The 25557-nt window shown below is 47.1% G+C and overlaps 1 protein-coding gene across 4 annotated transcripts in view; it reads left to right on the top strand.

The window, feature by feature from the left end:
• The window catches only part of slc10a7 (solute carrier family 10 member 7), a 345830-nt gene that overhangs the window by 199456 nt on the left and 120817 nt on the right, over positions 1-25557 (top strand). For all 4 annotated transcript variants that reach the window (XM_038791942.1, XM_038791943.1, XM_038791944.1 and 1 more), the window contains one exon: positions 23529-23564. In XM_038791942.1, the coding sequence (XP_038647870.1) occupies positions 23529-23564 (36 nt within the window). The remainder of the gene's footprint in view (positions 1-23528; positions 23565-25557) is intronic.

Below are 25557 nucleotides of genomic sequence, written 5' to 3'. Positions count from 1 at the left end.
GATTCCAATCAAAAACGGTGCGGGATTTGCCGGATACATTTTTTTTAAAAATAATTTTTATTGGAATTTTTTACAGAAAATATAAAACATAACAACAAACAATGAAATGCAACAAAAAACCCACAATAACTGTAACACACCCCAGACCGTATTGACGCATGTATCACATCCCCCCACCCCCCCAACCCCAATGAACAACAAAAGAACTTAAAAATAAATTAAAATTAAATAAACAAACATAGTCATCGTCCGTCCCCGTAACCTTTTCCCTCCCCCTCCCCCCCCGGGTTGCTGCTGCTACTGTCCCCGTACCCTATCGTTGAGCCAGAAAGTCGAGGAAAGGTTGCCACCGCCTAAAGAACCCTTGTACCGACCCTCTCAGGGCGAATTTGACCTTCTCTAGCTTAATGAAACCCGCCATGTCATTGATCCAGGTCTCCACGCTTGGGGGCCTCGCATCCTTCCATTGTAGCAAGATCCTTCGCCGGGCTACTAGGGGCGCAAAGGCCAACACACCGGCCTCTTTCGCCTCCTGCACTCCCGGCTCCACCCCCAACCCCAAAAATCACGAGTCCCCATCCTGGCTTGACCCTGGATCCCACCACCCTCGACACCGTCCTCGCCACCCCCTTCCAGAACTCCTCCAGTACCGGGCATGCCCAGAACATATGGGCATGGTTCGCTGGACTCCCCGAGCACCTGGCACACCTATCTTCACCCCCAAAGAACCTACTCATCCTCGTCCCAGTCATGTGGGCACTATGCAGCACCTTGAATTGGATGAGGCTAAGCCGCGCACACGAGGAGGAAGAATTAACCCTCTCCAGGGCATCAGCCCATGTCCCGTCTTCGATCTGTTCCCCCAGTTCCCCCTCCCACTTAGTTTTCAGCTCCTCTACTGACGCCTCCTCCGCCTCCTGCATAACCTTGTAGATATCAGATATCTTCCCCTCTCCGACCCAGACCCCCGAAAGCACCCTGTCACTCACCCCCCTCACGGGAAGCGAAGGGAATCCCTCCACCTGCCGTCTAGCAAATGCCTTTACCTGCAGATACCTGAACATGTTTCCCGGGGGGAGCCCAAATTTCTCCTCCAACTCCCCCAGGCTCGCAAACCTCCCATCAATAAACAGGTCCCTCAGCTGTCTGCTGCCCGCTCTGTGCCAACCCTGAAATCCCCCATCCATGTTCCCCGGGACGAACCTATGGTTCCCCCTTAACGGAGCCTCCATCGAGCCCCCCACTTCTCCCCTATGTCGCCTCCACTGCCCCCAAATCTTGAGGGTAGCCGCCACCACCGGACTCGTGGTATACCTCGTAGGAGGGAGCGGCCAAGGCGCCGTTACCAGGGCCCCCAGGCTTGTATCTCCACAGGACGCCCTCTCCATCCATTTCCATGCTGCCCCCTCCCCCTCCATCACCCACTTGCGCACCATCAACACATTGGCCGCCCAGTAGTACCCCGAGAGATTGGGTAACGCCAGCCCCCCCCATCTCTACCCCGCTCCAAGAAGACCCTCTTCACCCTCGGGGTCCCATGCGCCCAAACAAAGCTCATGATGCTGCTAGTCACCCTTCTAAAAAAGGCCCTAGGGATAAAGATGGGCAAACACTGAAAAAGGAACAAGAACCTCGGGAGAACCGTCATTTTGACGGACTGCATTCTACCCGCCAACGATAGCGGCACCATGTCCCACCTTTTAAATTCCTCCTCCATCTGCTCCACCAGCCTGGTAAAATTAAGCTTATGGAGAGTCCCCCAACTCCTGGCCACCTGTACCCCCAGGTATCTGAAACTCTTCACTTCCCTCCTCCTGATCACCCGGGTGTACTACAAATACCTCGCTCTTGCCTAAATTTAACTTACAGCCCAAGAAGCCCCCAAATTCCGCTAACAGCTCCATCACCCCCGGCATTCCCCCTTCTGGATCTGCCACATACAACAGCAGGTCGTCCGCATACAGCGATGCACAATGTTCCTCCCCACCCCGCACCAGACCCCTCCATCTCCCTGACTCCCTCAACGCCATAGCCAAAGGTTCAATCGCCAGTGCAAAGAGCAAGGGGGACAGGGGGCACCCCTGCCTGGTCCCACGGTAGAGCCTAAAGTACTCCGATCTCCTTCCATTGGTAACTACACTTGCCAACGGAGCCGCGTAGAGCAGCCTCACCCATTTGATGAATCCCTCCCCGAATCCGAACCGCTCCAGCACCTCCCACAGGTACCCCCACTCAACTCTATCAAACGCTTTCTCCACATCCAGCGCCACCACTATCTCCGCCTCCCCCTCCACTGCCGGCATCATAATAACATTTAGCAGTCTCCGCACATTCGTGTTGAGCTGCCGTCCCTTGACAAATCCTGTCTGATCCTCGTGTATCACCCCTGGCACACAGTCCTCTATCCTGGTGGCCAGGATCTTCGCCAGCAACTTAGCGTCAACATTGAGGAGCGAGATAGGCCTGTATGATCCACACTGCAAGGGGTCCTTATCCCGCTTCAGGATCAGAGAGATCAGTGCCCGCGACATCGTCGGGGGCAAAGCCCCCTCCTCCCATGCCTCATTGAAGGCTCGCACCAACAGGGGGCCCACCAGATCCGCATACTTTTTATAAAATTCCACCCGTCCGGCCCCGGCGCCTTACCTGACTGCATTTGTCCAATCCCCCTGACTAGCTCCTCCAACTCTATCGGCGCCCCCAGCCCCTCTACCAGCTCCTCTTGAACCCTTGGGAAACATAGCCTGTTCATGAAGCTCTCCATCCCCCCTCTCCCCATCGGAGGTTCTGACCGGTACAGTTCCTCGTAGAAGTCCCTAAAGACCCCATTTACTTCTGTCCCCTTCTGCACTACATTCCCACCCCTATCCGTCACTCCACCAATTTCCCTAGCCGCATCTCGCCTGCGGAGCTGATGCGCCAAAATCCTGCTCGCCTTCTCCCCATACTCATATACCGCGCCCTGCGACCTCCTCCACTGTGTCTCCGCCTTTCTGGTGGTCAACAAGTCAAATTTGGCCTGCAAACTACGCCGTTCCCCCAGCAACCCCTCCTCCGGTGCCTCCGCGTATCTCCTGTCCACATCCAGGAGCTCTCCCACCAGTCTCTTCCTCTCCCTCCTTTCCCTATGGGCCCGGATGGAGATCAGCTCCCCCCCCGGATCACTGCTTTCAGAGCCTCCCAGACCATCCCCACCCGGACCTCCCCCGTGTCGTTGGTATCAAGATACCCCTCAATACTTCCCCGGACCCTCCTACACACCTCCTCATCAGCCAGCATCCCCACATCCAGGCGCCAGAGCGGGCGCTGGTCCTGCGCCTCCCCCATCTCCAGATCAACCCAGTGCGGAGCATGGTCTGAAATCGCTATGGCCGAATACTCGGCATCCTGCACCTTCGGGATCAATCCCCTGCTCAGGACGAAAAAATCTATTCGGTAATAGACCCTATGGACATGGGAGAAAAAGGAATACTCCCGCGCTCTCGGCCTCCCAAACCTCCAGGGATCCACCCCTCCCATCTGGTCCATAAACCCCCTCAGCACTTTGGCCGCCGCCGGTCTCCTACCCGTCCTTGAACTGGACCGGTCCAGTGGGGGATCCAGCACTGTGTTAAAGTCTCCCCCCATGATCAGGCCCCCTGCCTCCAGGTCCGGAATACGGCCCAACAAGCGCCTCATGAAGCCAGCATCATCCCAATTCGGGGCATATACATTAACCAGCACCACCTTCTCTCCCTGCAGCCTACCCTTCACTATAATATATCTGCCCTCCTTGTTCGACACCACCTCAGCCGCCTCGAACGCCACCCTCTTCCCCACCAGAATCAGAATCGCCACCCCCCGGTTCTTTGCGTCCAATCCTGAGTGAAAAACCTGCCCCACCCACCCCTTCCTCAGACGAACCTGGTCCGCCACCTTCAAGTGGGTCTCCTGGAGCATAGCCACGTCCGTCTTCAGCCCCTTCAGATGAGAAAATACCCTAGTTCTCTTAACCGGCCCATTCAGCCCCCTCACGTTCCAGGTAATCAGCCGGATCAGAGGGCAACCCGCCCCTCTCCCCCGCCGGCTAGCCATAGCTTATCGACTGCTCGCCCCAGGCCAGCTCGCCCCGCCTGACCCGTTCCCCATGGCGATAACGCCTCTCCTCTACCCCCCCCCCGGCCCACACCAGCTCCTTCCTGGCCATTCCAGCAGCAACCCGGTATCCCCCCAGGCTAGGACCCCTCCTAGCCGCGACGCACCCTCCATGGTACTTCCGTGAGTCAGCTGACTTCTGCTGACCCGGCAGCTCCCGCCAAAACCCATCCCCTCCCGGCATGGGGGTCATCCCCCTCTTATCACACCTCTTTGGCACCGCTTCAGCGCGGGAAAGAAAACCAGTAGAGGCCACGCCCCCACCTCCAGCTCCGCCCCCCTGCCCCACAGCGCGGGAAACCAGAGGAAAGCCCGCGCTTTCACACTGCCACACCCCACCCTTCTGACGCAGCTCCCCAAAATCCAGTTTCACCCCAACCCCCAGCCACGTACAGAAGAGAACATATAAAGCACATACCCCCAACGTTCCCCACATACCCCACACCCATACCCAACAGACAAACCCACCCGGAAACAGAGCAAAAAGAAAACCAGCATAAAAAAAACACGTGTCAAAATTGAAGAACAGCAACAGCGAAAACAGCAACGGCCATAGTGTGTCCCCAGACCCTAGTTCGAGTCCAGCTTCTCCGCCTGTACAAAGGCCCACGCCTCCTCCGGGGACTCGAAGTAGTGGTGCCGGTTCTTATATGTCACCCACAGGCGCGCAGGCTGCAGCATTCCAAATCTGACCTGCTTGGCATGCAGCACCGCCTTAGTCCGGTTGAACCCGGCCAGCCGCTTTGCCACCTCCGCACTCCAGTCCTGGTAGATTCGCACTACCAAATTCTCCCACTTGCTGCTCCTCTCTTTCTTGGCACAGCGCAGCACACACTCCCGGTCACTAAATCGATGGAACAGCACCGCCCGCGGGGGTTCATTTGCCTTAGGCCTCCTGACCAGCACTCTGTGAGCTCCCTCAAGCTCCAGGGGCAAATGGAAGGACCCCGCTCCCATCAACGAGCTCAACATCGTGGTCACGTACGACGGGAGATCCGACCCCTCCAGCCCCTCCGCCAGGCCCAGGATCCTCAAATTCTTTCGCCTCGTGCGAACGTCCAGCTCCTCCAAGCGGTCTTGCCACTTTTTGTGAAGTGCCTTGTGCAACTCCACTTTCCCCACGAGGACCACGGCCTCCTCCTCCCGCTCAGCGGCCTGCTGCTGCAACTCCCGAATCGACACCTCCTGGGCCGCCTGTGTCCCAAGCAGCTTGTTGGTAGTCGCATTCAGGGAGTCCAGCAACTCAGCCTTCAGCTCTGCAAAACAGCGCAGAAGAGAGGCTTGCTGCTCCTGCGCCCACTTCCACCAGTCCTCGGGTGTTCCACCGGCCGCCATTTTGTCCTTCTTCCCCCGCTTTTCTTGGGGAGCTGCTGCAGCTTTTTCCTTTGCCCCACTCCGGGTGAGCACCATAAATTATGGGGAATGCTCCTCTAGACACCTTCCCCCACCGGGATTCGTCGAGACAGCGCCCATTGGGGCCCTCAAATCGGCCCAAAAGTCCTTAAGTAGCGGGAGCTGCGGTGCTGCTTAGCTCCGCATAGCTGCAACCGGAAGTTTCCAAAGCCGATTTTCTGACCGCTCCACTCCTAGTCCAGGCCATCCACCGGTGGAGAATCTGAGAAGGAGTGTTCCCACACGGGGAAAAGTCCAAACAGCACCACTACGAGCCCTTAAAAGAGCCCCAAAGTCCGAAAATAGCGGGAGCCACTGAACGTGCGGCTTAGCTCCGCATCACCGCTACCGGAAGTCCGTCTCCGCTTCTTCAATGGCCTTGGTGAGATATTTTCACAGTTCTTCCCTCTGCTGCTAGAATTCAGCTTTCATAAAGGCCCTCAAGTCAGCTTGAGGCCTCTAAGCTGGCCCTTCCCCCGCCTGCATGCTTGCAGAGGCTTTTGTCTGCTGCTGCTTCAGCCCAATCGCACTGTTTCTGAGGGTCTGATAACCAAGAAACATACAATTCCTGGGGGAAAGTACTCCTCGAACATTCACCTACGCCTTTTCATCGAAATTCCAACCCGTGCCGCCCAAAAAAGAGCTCTTTTCTGTAACCTTGGGCAGGAGCTGCCTCTGTGTGATCACTCACTCCATGGTGCACACCGGAAGTCCGATTCACCAGATCCATGATTGACACTCGGGAGGCTGACAAGCTGCAGCTGCACATTACAATCCCTACACACACTCATCCCAGCCAACAAGATGGCACTGATTGTTCTGGAGCGCGTCCATACAGCTGATGGGTCGGCTGGGGCAAGAGGGCACCTAGGGCGGAGGCCTGAGGGGGGATCTATATGGCACATGTTCACAGTGGGCTATTAGCAGCATGTGCAGCTGTATGGCTGCCTTGCCTGCTGCGGTAATGGTGTTCCGTGCCCGTCCACCCGCCCCCACAGCCCACCTCCTGGCTCCCTCCCACTACTCCCCCGGCCATGGCAGAAACACTCCTGCCAGCGACACAACTGTCAGCAAACTATGGCGATGTTGGACACTTTCCGTACCTCCTCTCCCTCCTCAGCCAGGACACCGGTTTCACGATTTTTAAAGCACAAGTGAACCGCACCATCAGGAACTCGGCCCATCAGAGGCAGAGCATCACAGAGACCCCAGATAAAACTGCGCGGACCCGCCAATGACATGCAAACGGTGTTTACTGTGCGTGCATTCCGGACAACATTGATTTTTTTTTTTTTTTTAAATTTAGAGTACCCAATTATTTTTTTCCAATTAAGGGGCAATTTAACGTGGCCAATCCGCCTACCCTGCACATCTTTGGGTTGTGGGGGTGAAACCCACGCAGACACGGGGAGAATGTGCAAACTCCACACGGACAGTGACCCAGGGCCGGGATTCGAACCCAGGTCCTCAGCGCCGTAGGCAGCAATGCTAACCACTGTGCCACCGTGCTGCCCCCGGACAACATTGATGCCTCTATCGAAGTGATGGTCAATAGCGAGTTAGCATCAAATCGGTGCCCGCCGTGATTTTAGCATGGGAACCTATTCCCCGCCCCATTGCGTTTTGCGATTTCGGCATCAACCAATGGAGAATCTCACCCAAGACCTTTTCTTTCCACTGAATTTTATTCTATCCTTTAGTATAGGACATCTCCTCATTTTCCATTTTGCCTACCTGATCTAAAAGTGAAGCAGTCTGCAACATCCAATTCCCAACCTTGGTTATTTTGTAGTCACATCTCTATAATGATTATTAGATCAAATTCATTCATTTCTATCTGTGCTATTAATCCATTTGTTATTTTGTGAATGCTTTGTGCATTCAGATAATGTCTATGATTTTACTTCTTCCTTGCTGTCGCCCTCGACGTGACTATCCCTTTAAATTTGTAAAGACTTCTGCCCTTCCTTGACCTATTCTGAGCTTCAGCATTGGCCATTTCTCTTATGGTTTTTAAATTTATCCATTCCTGAATCCTTCCAACCCCTTTCATTATTTTATATCTCTATCTACCATCCTTGATGTTTGGTTCAGCAGGACATCTAGTTTAACTAGATCATTCACATCTTCAGGGCGCCACAAATGATGCTTTATGGCCAACAAAGTAGTTTTGAAGTGTAATTTAGGAAACAAAGCAGCCAATTTGTGCATAGCGAGCTCCCACTGGCAACATTGTGATCATACAAAATAGAAACCTGGAATTCCTAACAGCACTTGGGTACACCAACACCAAACAGGCTACACGGACTCAGCAGTTCAAGGGGTTGGCTGACCACCACCTGCTTAAGGGCAGTTAGGAATGGGCAGCAAATGCTGGCCTTGCTAACGGCATCCTCATCCCATGACTGAATGAAAGAACCTCTGAAGTGTGACTTGAATCTACTACCATGTGTTTAGAAACATCTATTACTTAGGGAGTCAATAGGCGGTGGCGGGGACAGACAAGAAAGTGGATTTGAGGTCACATCAGATCAATTATTGCCTTACCAAATGGCGGAGCATGCTTGAACAGCCAAATGGCGAACTCGTACTACTTCTCCAAATAATTGACGGACCTTTCCAATGGTGGATTGTCCGTGAAATCTTGATTTCCATCAGTGGCATAAGTTCAAGTGATAACTTTATTACTGTATGGAGCCTAAAATTCTGAGTCAATGGACTAGTTTTAGAGTAGATGTTTTGTAATCCACGGCTTAGAACAGGTTGAACTCCCTAATATTAAGCTTGCATTCGTGTGACTACTAAATTATTTATTAAATTAAATACTTATCTATCGAATTCCACATTTCATGATCGCAACTTACAGATGCAAAAGTAAAGAAATTCTTGGGGCGGAGCAGCAGAAATACCAATATTTGGGACCTCCCTCACTTTTCAGGCAGATGCTGAATTGTGCCAGACTTGACATGGGTCCTTGTCCTTAATTTTTAATTACACTGACATTGGAATTTCCATACAGAGTGGTCAATTTCAGCCTGCATCAGTCGTTAGCGAGAACTGCCACACAGCCGGGAAATCCCGCAATAATCAAAAATCAAATTTCTCACCAGTGAAATTCCATTTTCTGATTTTCCGCACCCCTCGCTGGTCATGTAACAAGGTTCACGCCCAGAAAGGGCAGGAACCTCATTTAAATGATTTTTAATAATATTTACCAAGATGCCTCCCCACATGATCTCCCCCCCCCCCCCCCCCCCCATCTTAATATTGTCACGCCGGTGAAAATTTACAACGGTTTCTGAAATACGTGAATCAGTTGACGGGGGGGGGGCGGGCAATGCCAACCTGTGCCACGGGCAGAATCATGGGCGGACCAATTGGGGGCGGGGTTCGCGTTATGTTTGTTGGGGTTGGTAGAATGCTTGTGCGGATGGGTGAGGGCGGAGAGTCCAGATGCTGATGCTTGTTGTGGCCAACAAAATACTTTTGAAGTGTAATTTAGGAATCAAAGCAGGTGGGGAGAGTCCTGATGCTGATGATTGTGGTGGGGGGGTTGGGGGTGTTGGAGAACCTTTTTAACGGGCACCCATTCTCTGTGGAGCTGGCCCCTCCAGCTCTATCATGCCCCACATCTCCACTGTGGCAGTGTCAATTGCACCCCCTGAATTTATTTTTCAAAGAGGCTCAAAATCTGGACTAAGAGCTTTATTGTAGAGTTGGAGAGCTACATGCCGGGTTTCACTCCGAGCCTGACATTCCGAATAAATATGGGAAAATTCCACCCGGTGGGTGGAAATTCATATCCAGCCCAGATGAAATTGAAGTTCTACGCCAGGATAGGTTCCCAATCTGTCAAGGCCTTTCCGAGATTTTAGGGCCCCTAGTCTATCATGAAAAAAAAATATTTTTTCGTTACTTTTAAGAACCATATATCCTCTGAAAAGTCCTATTTCGTTTATTCTGGCACCAGCATTTGCATTGTTGTCATATGCCCATAAGCAAGATAGTTCAGTGCAATAATCTTAAATGTAACTTTGTTTAGAGTAAGTATACAGAATCTTCCACAGTGCCAGAAATGACTGCACTGCGTACTTCAAGGAGGAAAAAACGTTAAGTCTGATATCAATTAAACATGATTCATTGCATACCTTGGTTGCTGGTTGTCTGAGGTTTGGGAATGAGAAAGTATCAAAGGCAGCTATAATGAAATTCTTGGTTACTGTCCCAAGATTACTTATTGAGCTTATGAAAGAACCATTTTAAAATCTCCTGTGCACAAAGAACAACCAGACATATGGCAATTTCAATAAAAATATTGTGTTTTGCATTTTTTGTTTTGTCATTTATTTGTTTTTGTATTTATAATACATTTAGCTGGATTTGTTTCAAAGTCTTGCTGCTTCTATTGCAAACTTTACTTTTGTATCTAGTATCCCTTTTTCCAATCTAACATGATTATCACTCTTAAGTCATTGGAGATTAAGGTAGATGTTCTTTTGTTATTATGAGCAACATAAAAAATAATATTGGTAAGATATGTGTGTACCAGTAGAAAGAGATGTTGAGCAAAGATTTAACAACAGCCGTTTGAACCTTGTCAATGAAGAATACTTCCAAAGTGCTTTTATAAAAGGAAAAATAAAGAGAAACTAACGTTGAGTCATGGTGGTTGAGTTCGTAAATGTGACTGCGCATTTGAAGATGAGGATTTCAAGTTTAACGCATTACAATGCAGTCATTATACATCAGCGATGGTGGCAATGATAAATGTGCAGGCAGAATGCAGACATCCAAGTTTTGAACAGGTTGGAGTTTATGAAAGGAAAAGGATGAGACACTGGCATGGAGAATGTTGAATGAAACAAATTCAGAGGTAACACATACATCAATAAAAGTTTCAGCACGACTGAGATAGAAGTAAATTTTGTAAACGTGGAGATGATTTATTGGATGTGGGTTTGAAATTTAAACTCTCTGAGTTAATCTGATATCAAGACTTCATACGGTCTGATTCGGCTTGATGGAGAATGGGGTGGAATTAGGGCCAAGCAAGGGGACGTTATTTCTGGTTAAAGTGAGGCGAGGCTTTTTGAATGTATTCAAGACTGTTTCCTAAATCTAATCCCTGGGGAAATAAAGTAGGATAAATATGATGCGAGGATGGAGAACAATTGGAAAATAATGACCACAACAATTTAAGTACAATGTGAAAATAGAATAAAATAATGCAAAGTTGGATTGCAGAAGACAAGTTTAATGAGATAAAACAAAATCACACCCATATCAACCACGCAGAGGAGCTAGCAAACAGGACAATAGATTTTGAAATGTGATATGAATGGAGTAAACAATATTCTTGGAAGTGGTACTTGGGAGGTTTGGGTTCAGGCAGAAATTTATTTCATGGATGCGGCTGCTGTACAAGAAGCCCATGGTTAGTATTTGCATTAGTATGACAAGCTCGGGATACATCTTTTGAACAGGAGTAATAATAATCTTTATTATTGTCACAAGTAGGCTTACATTAACACTGCAATGAAGTTACTGTGAAAATCCTTTAGTCACCACACTCCGGCGCATGTTCGGGTACACAGAGGGAGAATTCAGAATATCCAGTTCACCTAACAAGCAAGTTTTTCGGGACTTGAGGGAGGAAACTGGAGCACCTGGAGGAAACCCACGTAAAGGCGGGGAGAACGTGCAGACTCCGCACAGACAATGACCCAAGCCGGGAATTGAACCTGGGACCCTGGCGTTGTGAAGCAACAGTGCTAATCACTGTGCTACTGTGCCACCCATTGTCACCGCTGCTTTTTCAGTCTGGTAATAGAGCCTCTAGCGATAGCACTGAAGGCTTCTGGGGTATGGAGGGGGTTTAATTGGAGGGGGGGGGGGATGGGAACATCGAGCGTGGCTTTATGCTGATGACCTGCTCCTCGTCACAGATCTGGTTTCTTCTATAGACGAGATAACAAAATTTCTGAGGAGCTTTGGCTCCTTCTTTGGGCTATAAGTTAAACCTGGGTTAATCCCCCAGGGAGGGGAGTCAATCTGGGGTATTATCTTACCGCCGAGCCATTGGTATCTTCCAGTATTTGGGTATCCAAGTGGTATATGATTGGCATAGGCTTCATAAATTAAACTTTATAAGTTTGTTGGATAGGCTGAGACTTGATTTGATGAGATGGGGTAGCCTCCCATTATCCCTGGCAGGCAGAGTTCAAACAATTTTTGTTTCAATACCATCCAATTTTCTTGCTAAATCGTTCTTTGCTAGGGTGAACAAGTTAGTGAATTCATTTATATGGGCGGGGCGGGTGCCAAGAATACGCAGGGTGTACCCCCAGAGGGGTCGACAATTGGGGGGTCCAAGCACTACCCAATTTCCTCATGTATTTGGCCAATGTGGAGAAGGTGCTGGGGTGGTTCCCACCATATGGGGGAGGATGGGGGAAGGTTAATGGAAAGTGTCGAGCCTCTGGGCTCTGGTAATGGCACCACTCCCACTCTCTCCAGCAAAATATACTTCAAACCCTTTTTTTCTTTTAAAAAACATTTAGAGTAACTAGTTTTCTTTTCCAATTGAGGGCCAATTCACCTACTCAGCACATCTTTTGGGTTGTGGGGGTGAGATCCATGCATACACGACGAGAATGTGCAAACTCCACTCGGATAGTGACCCAGGGCTGGCATCGAACCTGGGACCTCGGCGCCGTGAGGCAGCAGTCCTAACCACTGCGCCTCCATGCCACCCTATATACCTCAAACCTAGCGGTGAACTCCACAGACAACATTACAAGCTGAGTGCCAAGTCATTATAGACTTTTATAAGTGGTAACCATTTGTTTGCACCATTGGGTTTGGATTCGACTTTTAAGGGAAGGGAAGTGGGTAGAACGCTTTAGAAATCTGTTTATAGAGGGACCGTTTGCCAGTTGAGGTGGGGGGGGGGGAGTTCCTGCCGATATTCCAACTATCGGGGACATCTCTATTCTGATATTTTCAATTACACGACTTAGTTCACAAGGCTTGTCCTACGTTCCCCCTGGTGCCGTAGCCATCCCTGTTTGAGGAAATTTTACGATTCGCGAGATTTGGGGTGGGGGGGCGGGGAGATCTTGAAAATCTATGACCTCACTTGATCGGGTGAGGGCGAAATGGGAGGAGTCTGAACCACTTCTAGATGAGGATGTGTGAAATGAGGGTCTCGATGGGGTAAATTTGACCTCGTGGCGGCAGCCAGTTGTCTCATACTTCAAAGAGTTAATTACCATCAGCTGTTGAGGAGGAAGGTAGGGTTTATTTGTGGTAATGGGGGAAAATGGGGGTGGAGGGGTTGTGTTGGATGCAGCCTTTGTTGTGTGTTTTTCTATTTTCCTATATTACTGTATCTCTGAGTCCTTGTTAGCACAACAATTGTACCATGTTTAAACAATTTTCAGAGCTGTGTTTGTAGTTTAGATCGTGCTTTTTAATTATGAAATATTGAATAAAATATATTTTTAAACCTTTACACATCAGCTAGGTTTTCAAATGTACATTTATGTCACAGTAAACAGAGGATTCCAGATAGACACCTCCACTCAGTGATCCAGTTGCCATGGGGAGCAAGAGGCAAACAGAGCACATTGAAATGTCGAGTGCCAGTTTTAACACTTCTTCTCACACTGTCTCACAGAAAAAAGAAAGCTGCTGTTTGAGACGCAGTGGCAGGGAAGCTGTTGCTGTGCATGCGACCCCTGCTCGTCCTTCCCTTCCCTCCCCACCCCCATTTGGCATCAGTGGGATGGAAGAGACAGGATGGAGGGGAAACAGGGAAAGTCAGAGGCAACTTTTAATTAAAATTTATACACCGCTATTATTGCCGCCATCAAATAAGAAATTCCAAAGAGTCAAGAATCATGACCCGTCATGAAGCTGAGCACAAGAGGCATGTTTTCAGCTCATGATGTCAAAGGGGGCGTAACTCCACCGGCAATGCACCTTGCCAGTATGCCTCTGCATTGACTGTTGTTGAACTCCTGCTGCAGCCTGGAAAACACTATCCTCCTGAATCTACCACCAAAGTAAGGTCGTACCACTTCATGCAGTCAACAGCAAGTACCTCCTTTTCCAATGACTGAAAAATCCTGGCTCATTAACATATTACACATGAATATTCATCTTTATGAACCACCAGTCAATTATACTTTTCATTGAGAAACCAATTTTTTTGAAATTTGAAACCTTCTAAATTCTTTGTGTTTCACCATCCCAAAGATAGTAATTTGTTGTGTTAGGCCTTCGATGTTTGGCAAGGAATCTACTAAACGACTTGTGACTCGTCAAACATAGAACATAGAATGATACAGCGCAGTACAGGCCCTTCGGCCCACGATGTTGCACCGACATGGGAAGTCAAAAACTAAAGGCTATCTAACCTACACTATGCCATTATCATCCATATGCTTATCCAATAAACGTTTAAATGCCCTCAATGTTGGCGAGTTCACTACTGTTGCAGGTAGGGCATTCCACGGCCTCACCACTCTTTGCGTAAAAAACCTACCTCTGACGTCTGTCCGATATCTATTACCCCTCAATTTAAGGCTATGTCCCCTCGTGCTAGCCACCTCCATCCGCGGGAGAAGGCTCTCACTGTCCACTCTATCTAACCCTCTGATCATTTTGTATGCCTCTATTAAGTCACCTCTTAACCTTCTTCTCTCTAACGAAAACAACCTCAAGTCCCTGAGCCTTTCCTCGTAAGACCTTCCCTCCATACCAGGCAACATCCTGGTAAATCTCCTCTGCACCCGTTCCAAAGCTTCCACGTCCTTCCTATAATGAGGCGACCAGAACTGTACGCAATACTCCAAATGCGGCCGTACCAGAGTTTTGTACAGCTGCAACATGACCTCATGGCTCCGGAACTCAATCCCACTATCAATAAAGGCCAACACACCATAGGCCTTCTTCACAACCCTATCAACCTGGGTGGCAACTTTCAGGGATCTATGTACATGGACACCGAGATCCCTCTGCTCATCCACACTGCTAAGAATTTTACCATTAGCCAAATATTCCGCATTCCTGTTATTCTTTCCAAAGTGAATCACCTCACACTTCTCTACATTAAACTCCATTTGCCACCTCTCAGCCCAGCTCTGCAGCTTATCTATATCCCTCTGTAACCTGCAACATCCTTCCACACTGTCTACAACTCCACCGACTTTAGTGTCGTCTGCAAATTTACTCACCCAACCTTCTGTGCCCTCCTCTAGGTCATTTATAAAAATGACAAACAGCAACGGCCCCAGAACAGATCCTTGTGGTACGCCACTCGTAACTGAACTCCATTCTGAACATTTGCCATCAACCACCACCCTCTGTCTTCTTTCAACTAGCCAATTTCTGATCCACATCTCTAAATCACCCTCAATCCCCAGCCTCCGTATTTTCTGCAATAGACGACCGTGGGGAACCTTATCAAACACTTTACTGAAATCCATATACACCACATCAACTGCTCTACCCTCATCTACCTGTTCAGTCACCTTCTCAAAGAACTCGATAAGGTTTGTGAGGCATGACCTACCCTTCACAAAACCATGCTGACTATCCCTAATCATATTATTCCTATCTAGATGATTATAAATCGTATCTCTTATAATCCTCTCCAAGACTTTACCCACAACAGACGTGAGGCTCACCGGCCTATAGTTACCGGGGTTATCTCTACTCCCCTTCTTGAACAAAGGGACCGCATTTGCTATCCTCCAGTCCTCTGGCACTATTCCTGTAGCCAATGATGACATAAAAATCAAAGCCAAAGGCTCAGCAATCTCTTCCCTGGCTTCCCAGAGAAACCAGGATCTGTTACAGAGCAAGTTATCATGGAGTTTATTTGTACTCATCTGGAACTACCCCGAGGCACGACTGTCCTCTTATAACCATCTCTTGATCACCGGATGTGCCCGCACTTATATCTGAGTGCCTTGTCACATGACGGCATGGTGGGTCTGTTCCACCACCTGCTAGTTAGGGGTTGCACCACCAGCCATCTAGAATATTGTTTACAGGCATTTCACCACAATATTCACAGCTGTTTAAGCTAAGTGTTCCCTATTCCAAGAGCATAGATGCAGGTTTAAACCCACAATTTGCTGAACAATGAAGGACCAATTTTAACTCTGCCCCAACTGGTGGAGACAGACTTAACTACAAGAAAATAATGATTGCCATTGGCTTTCATGGAAGCTACATAATTATGGTAATAGATTGAGCACTGCATGGGAGAATTTTACGTCCCCCAAGACAGGTTCTTCATTGGCGGACGGGGTGGGGGAAGGATAAAATTGAATGGACGGGACCCCCCCACCCGTTGAACCTCTTTACCCAAACCCAGATGAAATTTCACGCTTGGGTGGGCAGGGCCCCGGGCAGGTAACCCGCCCATTCATCTAGTAAGGCCCTTAATGGCCAGTTAAGTGTCTTGAGGGCTGGTTTAGCTCAGTGGGCTAGACAGCTGGTTTGTGATTTAGAACAAGGCCAGCAGCGCTGGTTCAATTCCCATACCAGCTTACCCGAACAGACGCCAGAATGTTCAGACCAGGGGCTTTTCACAGTAACTTCATGCTTGTGACAATAAAAGGTTGTTATTATTACCCCACATCCCCCCCCACCAGCCTTAATATTTAGGCTGGCGGGTGCGGGTAGGATTGGAATGTGACATTTAAACTTTTCCCCATCGCAGACAGGAAGGGATGGGTGCCCCTCCTCCCCCAAATATTGGAGCTCTAGAATGCCCTTGATGCCATGATCAGCCCCCCCTCCCCACCACCACACCCACCCACCGGACCTACGTTTTTAAAGACCCCGGAACTCAGTCCCAGACGGAGCACTGAAGTACTGCTACTGCTTCTGGCCACAGCAGTACTGTGCCTGGCCGGGGTGAAGACCTGCCTGCCAACCAGATTGTCCAGCAGCTCTCATGGATAGCATTCCCTTCCAAGGGAGTAAGAAAATTTGGCTTTTGTAAAACACTATCTCCGCACGCTGACTTGAAGGTGTCTTGGACATTTTGTGCATGTGGATATTTGCCATGCATGTGCAGTTTGCCCTTTCAGTTGGGTATATATTTGTGCCAATAGGATTTCAAATTTATATCAGGGTTTTAATCCGTTAATTAAAATTAAATCTTGAGGTGATCAGTAATCATGCCAGCATTGATCAATTATTAGCAATTAAGCAATACTATGCAATTAAATAATCTTGACAGCCTTCTGTCTCATGAGACGATGGTCATCTCTGTGCTAACATCTTATGTAGTGTCTTGAACATAACATTTCCGAAAACATTTCACATGAGCCATATTAAAACAAAATATGATATCTGCTGCATAAAGAAATATTAGGTCAGATGACCAAAAGCTCGGTCAAAGAGGAAGGTTTTAAGGATTGGCTTAAAGGAAGAAAGCAAGGTAGAGAGTAGGGAAGATATTCCAGAGTTTAGGGATTAGGCAACTAGCCAGCAATTGAAATTGGAGATGCTCAAAGGACCAGAATTCGAGGAGCACGGATATCTTGGGGGATTGTGGGGATAGAGGAGATTATAGAGATAGGAAGGCCAAGGCCATGGCGAGATTTGAAAACAAGGAGGACATTTAAAAAATCGAAGCACTGCTTTACAGTAACCAATGAGATTGGAAGTTTAACCTGATGTCAAATGTGCCTCCAAAGTTGTGAACAGACTGGTTAATCTCAGACTGTTGCCAGGGAGAAGGATGGAATCAGGAACACGGGTAAGGATTTTGGAACAGGGACCATAAACAATGACTTCAATCAATTTTGATTGAAGGACATTTCTGAACATTCAGTACTGCATGTCGAGTTGGCAATGCGATAATTTAGCAATAGCTGAGAAGTCAAGGTCATATGATAGAGCTGGGTGTCATCAACATATATGAAAGTTAACATTGTACTTTTGGATAGCGTCGATGAGGGACAGCATGAAGAGGAAAAATAAGATGGGCCAGGGTTAGATCCCTGGGGGATGCCAAAGGAAATGGTGCAGGGGCAAGAAGAGAAGTAATTGCTAGTGCTACTGTGGCTCTGATTGGAATGGAACGAGGTGAGAGTTGTCCACCCCCAGCTGTATGATGGTGAAGAGGTGTTAAAGCAGGATGGTGTGGTCAACTGTGTCAACAGGTCAAGATGGACTAGGAGGGAAAGTTTACCTTTGTCAGAGTCACATAGGATGTCATTTGTGATTTTGATAAATGCTGTTTTGGTATTGTGATGGGGGAGGAAAACTGGAGGGATTCAAACATGGAGTTCCAGGAAAGGTGGGAATAGATTTGGGAATAAACAAGACATTCAAAGAATTAGGAGAGAAAAGAGAGTTTGGAGGTGGGATGATAGTTTGCAAGGTTGATGGGGTCGCGGAATTTATTTTTAGGTGAAAGGTAATTAGGCAAATTTAAAGGAGAGAGGGACAACACCTGAAGACATAGAACCATTGACAATATCAGCTAATATGGGGGCCAGGAGGAGAGGTTGTGGTCATTAGTTTAATGGAAAAAGGGCCAATGGAGCAGGAGGTGGCTGTCATGCTGAGAGCATGAGGGGGGATAGGATAGATATGAGAGAAAGATGGCAAGTTCAAGCTTAGGCAAGGGGAACGTTACAGGAAGTTTGGTCGAATGGGCTAACAGAATGGAGTACGGTGGCAGAAGCAGCTGGTCAGATAGTCACAATTTTATTACCAAAAAAGTCCATGAGCTTTCATACTTACTGTTGGAAGTGAGGGTAGAGGAGACGGATAAAGGGATTTAAGAAGATAATTGCAGTAAAGAAATGAAGCTAAGGTTACCTTTGCATTCTACAATGATCCTGGGATGGTAAACAGTTTCAGCAGACAAGAGAAGTATCCAATAGTGTTTTATATGGTCCAACCTGATCTGACAATGGGTGGCTAAACCAGCTGTCCACTATATCCTTCTAAATCTTTGCCCCTGAGACTTAATTGAGCCGATTTACTTGCTGAGATAGCAAGTAATGGTTTTACTGGGGACTAGAGCATCAAAGGCTGATTTGAGAGTGTGGTTAAGTAAGGAGGATTGGACGGTGAGTGATAACATGGAACTGATCAGATATGTAATTAATATGATGTGATTAGCCAAATGAAATTGCAAGTCCAAGGAGGTGGCCGTGAATATGGGGTTGGGAGGTATTTAGGGAGGATGAAAGAGCAGTGACCTCCGAGGAAAAGGGAGCATTATGGGTTCAGATTATGTTGAAATCAGTCAGGATATAAATCATTAGAGCCCTTTGAGGGAGGAAAGCAGTGAAGATATCTCGGTGAGAAAATTCTTACTGTACTTGGTAGGATGGTGGAGAACAATTTTGAAATAGAGATGAGAGGGATGGAACAAGACGAGATTCTGAAAGAACGTTCTAGAGGAGTATGGGGTCAGGCCAAGTCTGATGAATGTAGGAATTTCAGATACATTGCATTGTATGCATTTGGTGCAGTAAGGATTAAAAGCCTGAGTTCGTACATGACTGCTGCAGTCATGTTTTTAAAATAAATCCTAGTTTGAAAGGTAACTAACATTTGGAGCTGGTGGTGGAATTAAAACATTGTATAAAGCTTGGGCTGATTGAATGATGTTTGGATTAAGGGGAGTCTTTGTGGAGAGCATTGGATTTCAGTTTGTTAAGGTGATGTAATTATTGGGAGGAGCCAAAGCACAAAAGCGGTGTTAGTTGAGTTAGTTGGAGATGTGAGAAGAAGTCAAACATCTCAGTTCAGTTAAAAGATATGTCTGTAGCTAGATTAGCAGTTTTTTTCCAAGCAGTTCAGAAGAATGTGTTTAGGAGGTGAGCGGAAAGAAGCTGGAGCAGCTTCTGAAGAAATGCAGCCAAAGTTTCTGCTTGGTTCTCACAGGATTCACGCCTTTTCTTTAAGAACATCAAAGAGCCATGCAGACTCGAAACGTTAGTTCCCTTCTCTCTCCAGAGATGATGTCAGACCTGCTGAGATTGTCCAGTACTTTCTGTTTTTGTTTCAGATTCCAGCATGCACAGTAATTTGTTTTTCTGTAAAGCAGGTATTCATAGAATCATAGAATCTCGACAGTGCAGAAGGAGGCCATTCAGCCCTTGGAGTCTGTACCAACCCTCTGAAAGAGCACCCTATCCCCATAAGTGCACTCCCCCACGCTTTCCTCGTAACCCTATCTAATCTGTTCATTCCTGGATACTAAGGGGCAATTTTATCATGGAATTTACAGTGCAGAAGGATGCCATTCGGCCCATCGAGCCTGCACCTTCCCTTGGAAAGAGCGCCCCACTTATCCCAGGCTTCCACCCTATCTTTGTAACCCAGTGACCCGATCCAACCTTTTGGCCACTAAGGGGCAATTTAGCGTGGCCAATCCACCTAACCCGCACATCTCTGGATTGTGGGAGGAAACCGGAGCACCTGGAGGAAGCCCACTCAGACATGGGGAGAAAGTGTAAACTCCACGCAGACGGTCACCCAAGGCCAGAATTGAACCTGGGACCCTGGAGCTGTGAGGCAACATTGCTAACCACGTTGCCGCCATGTGCCCTGAGGGCTAACTGTATTTAACAGGGACTTGAAAGCTGAGATGGTCTCTTGTTGTTTGAGTGGGAATAAAGATAGCAGTTAAGGGTTATTGTATTCACTGTATTGATTAGCATTATTTAAATGGTAATTGTGAGCTATTTTCTGGTGTGATGTTAAAGATGTTTTAATACTGTGTTAGTAATAAAGTTTGTTTTAATATACAAGGTCCCTATTTTTTCATGAAATCACTGGAGTGAGGTCACCTTTCCTCACAGTCTTACAAAATTCAAATAAAATATTGGGGTTTCTATCCAGTATCTGTTGAGGTCTGGTCTGGTTTTGTAGTGTGATCTGGCCCCACACCGTTACTCCAACAGTCTTTGGGGCACATTTATTTGAAGATGTAGCCAGGTAGGGAGATTTCATTAAGGAACAAGGTGTTATCACCCATCAGCCAAGTTTCTGTTAACTCCATGATGTCGATGCCAAAAGCTACAGCGACTTCATGGATTGTTCAGGATTTTGTTCCCAAGTGAATGGATAGGCTGGAGGAAGATACATAAAGCGTGGGTGGAAAGGACAATGAGAGTGGGTGATGGGGCAGTTGGAGTTGATGCTCAAAATGAGCCACCGCAGAGCACTCAATGAGCCCATCAGAGGAAAGAGGTACTGTAGAGGAAACAAAGCGGAACCTGTAACACTTATCTGAGTCAAGCCAAGGACAGCAGCAACAATGTGGGAAAGTAGAGGAATACTGAAGGGTTAGTGTAGCGAAGGGCAGAGAAAGAAGAAGTGAAATGAGGAACAACAAAAGAGAGGGTTTTAGCATAAGTAAAGACAAAAGAAGCTAAAAAGAGCTTCTGGAGCTTCTAGGTCTGGAGCAGCACTCGAAATGTGCACATGAATGGACTCGGGTAAAGTTCAAGTTACATAGGCCTGGTTACATAAAACACGGTGGCCTGGCCTGTGATCGGGGCCCACCGACCCGTGGGCGGGCCTGTGCCGTGGGGGCACTCTTTTCCTACGCGCTGCCGTGTCAGCCTCCGTGATGGTTGACGCGTAGCTGAACCCCCCCCCCCATCACGCATGCGCTGGGATGACGTCAGCAGCCGCTGACGCTCCCGCGCCTGCGTGGACCCGCGCCGCCCGGCAAAGTCCCTTCGGCCCCGGCTGGCGTGGCGCCAAAGACCTTCCACGCCGGCCGGTGGGGCGCAAACCACTCTGGCGCCGGCCTAGCCCCTGAAGGTGCGGAGGATTCCGCACCTTTGTGGCGGGCCTACGATGGAGTGGTTCATGCCACTCCATCCCACTGGGACCCCCCGCCCCACCAGGTACGGAAGAATCCTGCCCAGGGTACTTACAAAATCTGAGCGTAAGAAAAAGATATAGGAAGGAGTCCAATATTCAAGTCAGAGGTAAAAGCAGAAAATGCCTAAAAATCCCAGCAGATCTGGCAGCATCTATGGAGAGACCAACAGAGTTAACATCGAGTCTGCATGACTTTCTAGCTCATTTTCATGCTGTTATTATTTCATCAAATTCTGAATAATCCCATTTCTTAAAAGTACTCTGTTCTATACTCAGTTTTAAAGTTGCAAATTGTTAGGTTAATCTAAAAAGCTGAATTTGCAAGCATATTTTTTTTATGTTATCCTTATCAGTAAAATAATGCTTTTGGTTCACTGGAAAGGGAATTTACTGTTTGGCAGTACGACTTACGTCTGACAACACTGAACATTTGACATCTTTTGGCAGCACGGTAGCATAGTGGTTAGCACAAATGCTTCACAGCTCCAGGGTCCCAGGTTCGAATCCCGGCTTGGGTGACTGTCTGTGTGGAGTCTGCACGTTCTCCCCGTGTGTGCGTGGGTTTCCTCCCGGTGCTCCGGTTTTCTCCCACAGTCCAAAAATGTGCAGGTTAGGTGGATTGGCCATGCTAAATTGCCCTTAGGCTCCAAATTGCCCTTAGTGTTAGATGGGGTTACTGGGTTATGGGGATAGGGTGGAGGTATGGGCTTGGGTAGGGTGCTCTTTCCAAGAGCTGGTGCAGACTCGATGGGCTGAATGGCCTCCTTCTGCACTGCAAATTCTATGAAACATCTTCACGGAGTCTACTTTGTCATTTTGTATGAAAATGTCGCGGTGAAATTCACTTGCAAAATTATGAATAACAAAGGAAGTCAAATGGTGTAGTTCTGACTGAAAAAAACATGAAAATGAAATGAAAATTGCTTATTGTCACAAGTAGACTTCAAATGAAGTTACTGTGAAAATTCAGCTTTTTAGATTAACCTAACCTAAATAATAAGTTACTGTGAAAAGCCCCTAGTCGCCACATTCCAGTGCCTGTTCTGGGAGGCTGGTACTTTGACAGAGAAATTGCTCTCTTTTGTATTTTTATGTAATAATTTTGTGTTATGAGTGGAAGTTACATTGCCCACTGTGAATTTGACCTGTACATGATTTTGTAACGTTGGCCTAATGAGCCCTGATAACAACTATGGCCTTGATGTGAACTGCATCCGATGAGCATGAGAGTACAGGAGGGGTGGTGATGTGTGAGGGACAAGTGAAATTTGGGCCTTCTGAATCGAACTCACATGCATTAATAGGCTAACAAGAGCTGGTGCAGACTCGATGAGCCGAATGGCCTCCTTATGCACTGTAAATTCTATCTATGATTGTAATAGAGGTGGGATGAATAAACCTGCCAGCCTCAAATCATTCTATTACCCCAGAAAAGCAGCTGTTCTAGCACTCCAGGTGGGCCAGGAGATGCAGGAGTACTTTCCCAAGGCCCAGCGGATTTCTCCAGCCCTGATCTGCAATGCCCACTCACTTTAACCTTGCCAGGTGCATCCCCCATTTCAAGCCCAGCTGTTTCTATGTCTCCTCAGCTCTACCAACCACCAGCCATTTCCCATCCTACCCCACCCCACCGGATTATCTCTTTCCCTTTCCATTCACCCTTAATTGGTTCTCTCGACACTACTAACCTCTCATAGCATCTATATTTCCTATTCCTGCTTTTCTCTGTTTCCTGGCCCACAACCTTGCTAAAGCAGTGAGTTTGTTAATTCGAGATGCTTATGTTTATATTGGGGCCTTCATTACCATATTGAGTTGTCAGACTCACTTAGAAACCTACCATTTCAGATTTGTTTGGGCTGTGCTCCACAAAATATTTCTTGTTGTCACTGGTACAACAAGCTATGGACACACTGGTACTAGCAAAACACACTTTTGGATTTGCAAATGATTTGGGGGCAATTGGAACCTATAAAAGGGAACTTGATAATTATTTGCTGGTTTGAGAGTTGCAGAAATGTTTATTTCAGAGGGAATATTACACAATTTATTCATTTATTTTTGTTTTGTATTAATTGGTTTCCCTTGAAGAGCAATTATCAATACACTTTCTCTTTCAGGGAATTGTTATCACACCGCTATTACTTCTGCTGTTTGTGAGTACATACTAATTTCTGTATATATAGATATGTGTTTCTGAAGTGTATGCTCAATTGTAAAACTCAACAAGCTCATTTTAAATTAATGTTTCCTTGAAATTAAGTACAAGCTAATTTTAAATTAATGTTTCCTTGAATATAAGTACAAAATGCTATAAGTTCATGAAAGAGTTTAACCTTGAACAAAACTTGTTCATTGTTCTTGCTGTTATTATATTTCAGTTTCCTCAAAACCCATGGGTTATATGATGTCATTTTGAACAAAAGTAATTGAAAATGTCGTCATAAAATGTGTAACATGCCTTTATTTAAATTTATGCTAAACACCATTTCTAAACTGCAAAATGTTAAACAGTACACAGTGCTGCTTATATAATGTTTCTGATATCTGCACACACTAGATGTTACTTAACAGTCCTTGACGTATGTAACTTCCTGGGTTTCAACTCCACTTTGCTGCCCCTCTTCCATATCCCTTGACTCACTATGAGAACAAAAATTTGTCTATCCGGACCTTGAATGTATTCAATGATGGAACATGCATGACCCTCTGGGGTAAAAAATTCCAAAGATTCACAATCCTTTGAGTGAAGTCATTTCTCCTCATCTCAATCCTAAATGATAGGCCTCTTATCATGAGGCTGTGCCCCCACATTTTAGATTCCCTTACCAGCGGTAACAATCGAGGGATTACTATCTTTGATGCTTTCTGTTTTAATTTGGACCCCAGCCTTTCAATTTTCCTAGCAGAACATCATTCCTGGTTCTGTCTGTCATTGGTTCCCATGTGAACCACAACAACTGGATCTTCTCCCTCCTGCTCCAAGTTCCTCTCTAGCCACGAGGTGGTGCCCTTTACCCTGACACCAGGCAGGAACACCACCTTCAGAGCTCTCACCTGCAGCTGCAGAGAACAGTATATATCCCCCATCACTGTCTCCTATCACTACCATAATCCTCTTCAACACCCTACTTGAATGGCATGCTTCACCGTATTGCCATAGTTAGTCCGCTCATTCACCCTGCGGAACTTCTCATCCACACAGGTAGCAAGCACCTCGTACCAAGTCAGGGCTGAGGCCCTTCCATCACTACCTGCAGGATTCCCTTGGCTGCCTGACTTGCAGTCACAGTATCCTATCCCTGAGCAGTGACCAGTTCTAAAGAATTACTTGTGCGTTTGCGAATTTACCTTAAATGCACCTTGAAGGAACAATGACAAATTATTTAAAGAGGGTTGTCAGTTTTTTAAAATTGTTAGGCGGGAAAGATGGTTTGGGGATTTATTTTGGGACGGGTTAAACACTAGATTTATGAAGACTGTAACTCATCTGAAATACTGTGAAATTAAAAAAAAAAATTTAGAGGACCCAATTATTTTTTTTCTCTAATTAAGGGGCTACTAGGTTTTTAATCTCACATGCCAAGACAAATGAGGAAGAATTCAGTGACGTTTTTGGAATTAATAAAAATTTATTGAAATGATGAATGTTAGGTTATTTCCATTCAAATGCCTGACACCAGATTAATATTTCCATTACTGTGCCAAATATCAGACTCCCTAAGCAATTGCTCTACTCTGAACCCGGTCATGGCAGGATACTCCCAGGAGGACAGCGAGCACGCTTTGAGGATGTTCCTCAAAGCATCCCTGAAGAGGTCAGGCATACTCATGGGAGACCCTGGCTTTGATCAGCCAAAGCGGAAAAGGCTAATTCGGGAAGGTACCGAACATGCTTAGAGACTTTGTTAGGAAGGTGCAGAGGTGAAGTCAAGGCATAAGAGGGAATGCACAAACCTCCAAGCAACCCATCTACCCAATCCTTCAAAGCACCCCCTGCCTGCAAGTGGCAGTGTGTGTTGATTACACATTGGACTTATCAGCTATCTCAGAACCCATTGAACTGGACATCCTCGGTCCCAAGAGGCTGCCCATGAATTTCCATTAGCCGACAAGTTACATGATGAGGGAGATTAAGACAAATAAATG

The sequence above is a fragment of the Scyliorhinus canicula genome, chromosome 3 (assembly GCF_902713615.1).
Source record: "Scyliorhinus canicula chromosome 3, sScyCan1.1, whole genome shotgun sequence".
NCBI classification, from domain to species: Eukaryota; Metazoa; Chordata; class Chondrichthyes; order Carcharhiniformes; family Scyliorhinidae; genus Scyliorhinus; species Scyliorhinus canicula.
Note: the sequence above shows the minus strand (reverse complement) of the source record. Positions and strands in the feature narration are given on the sequence as shown.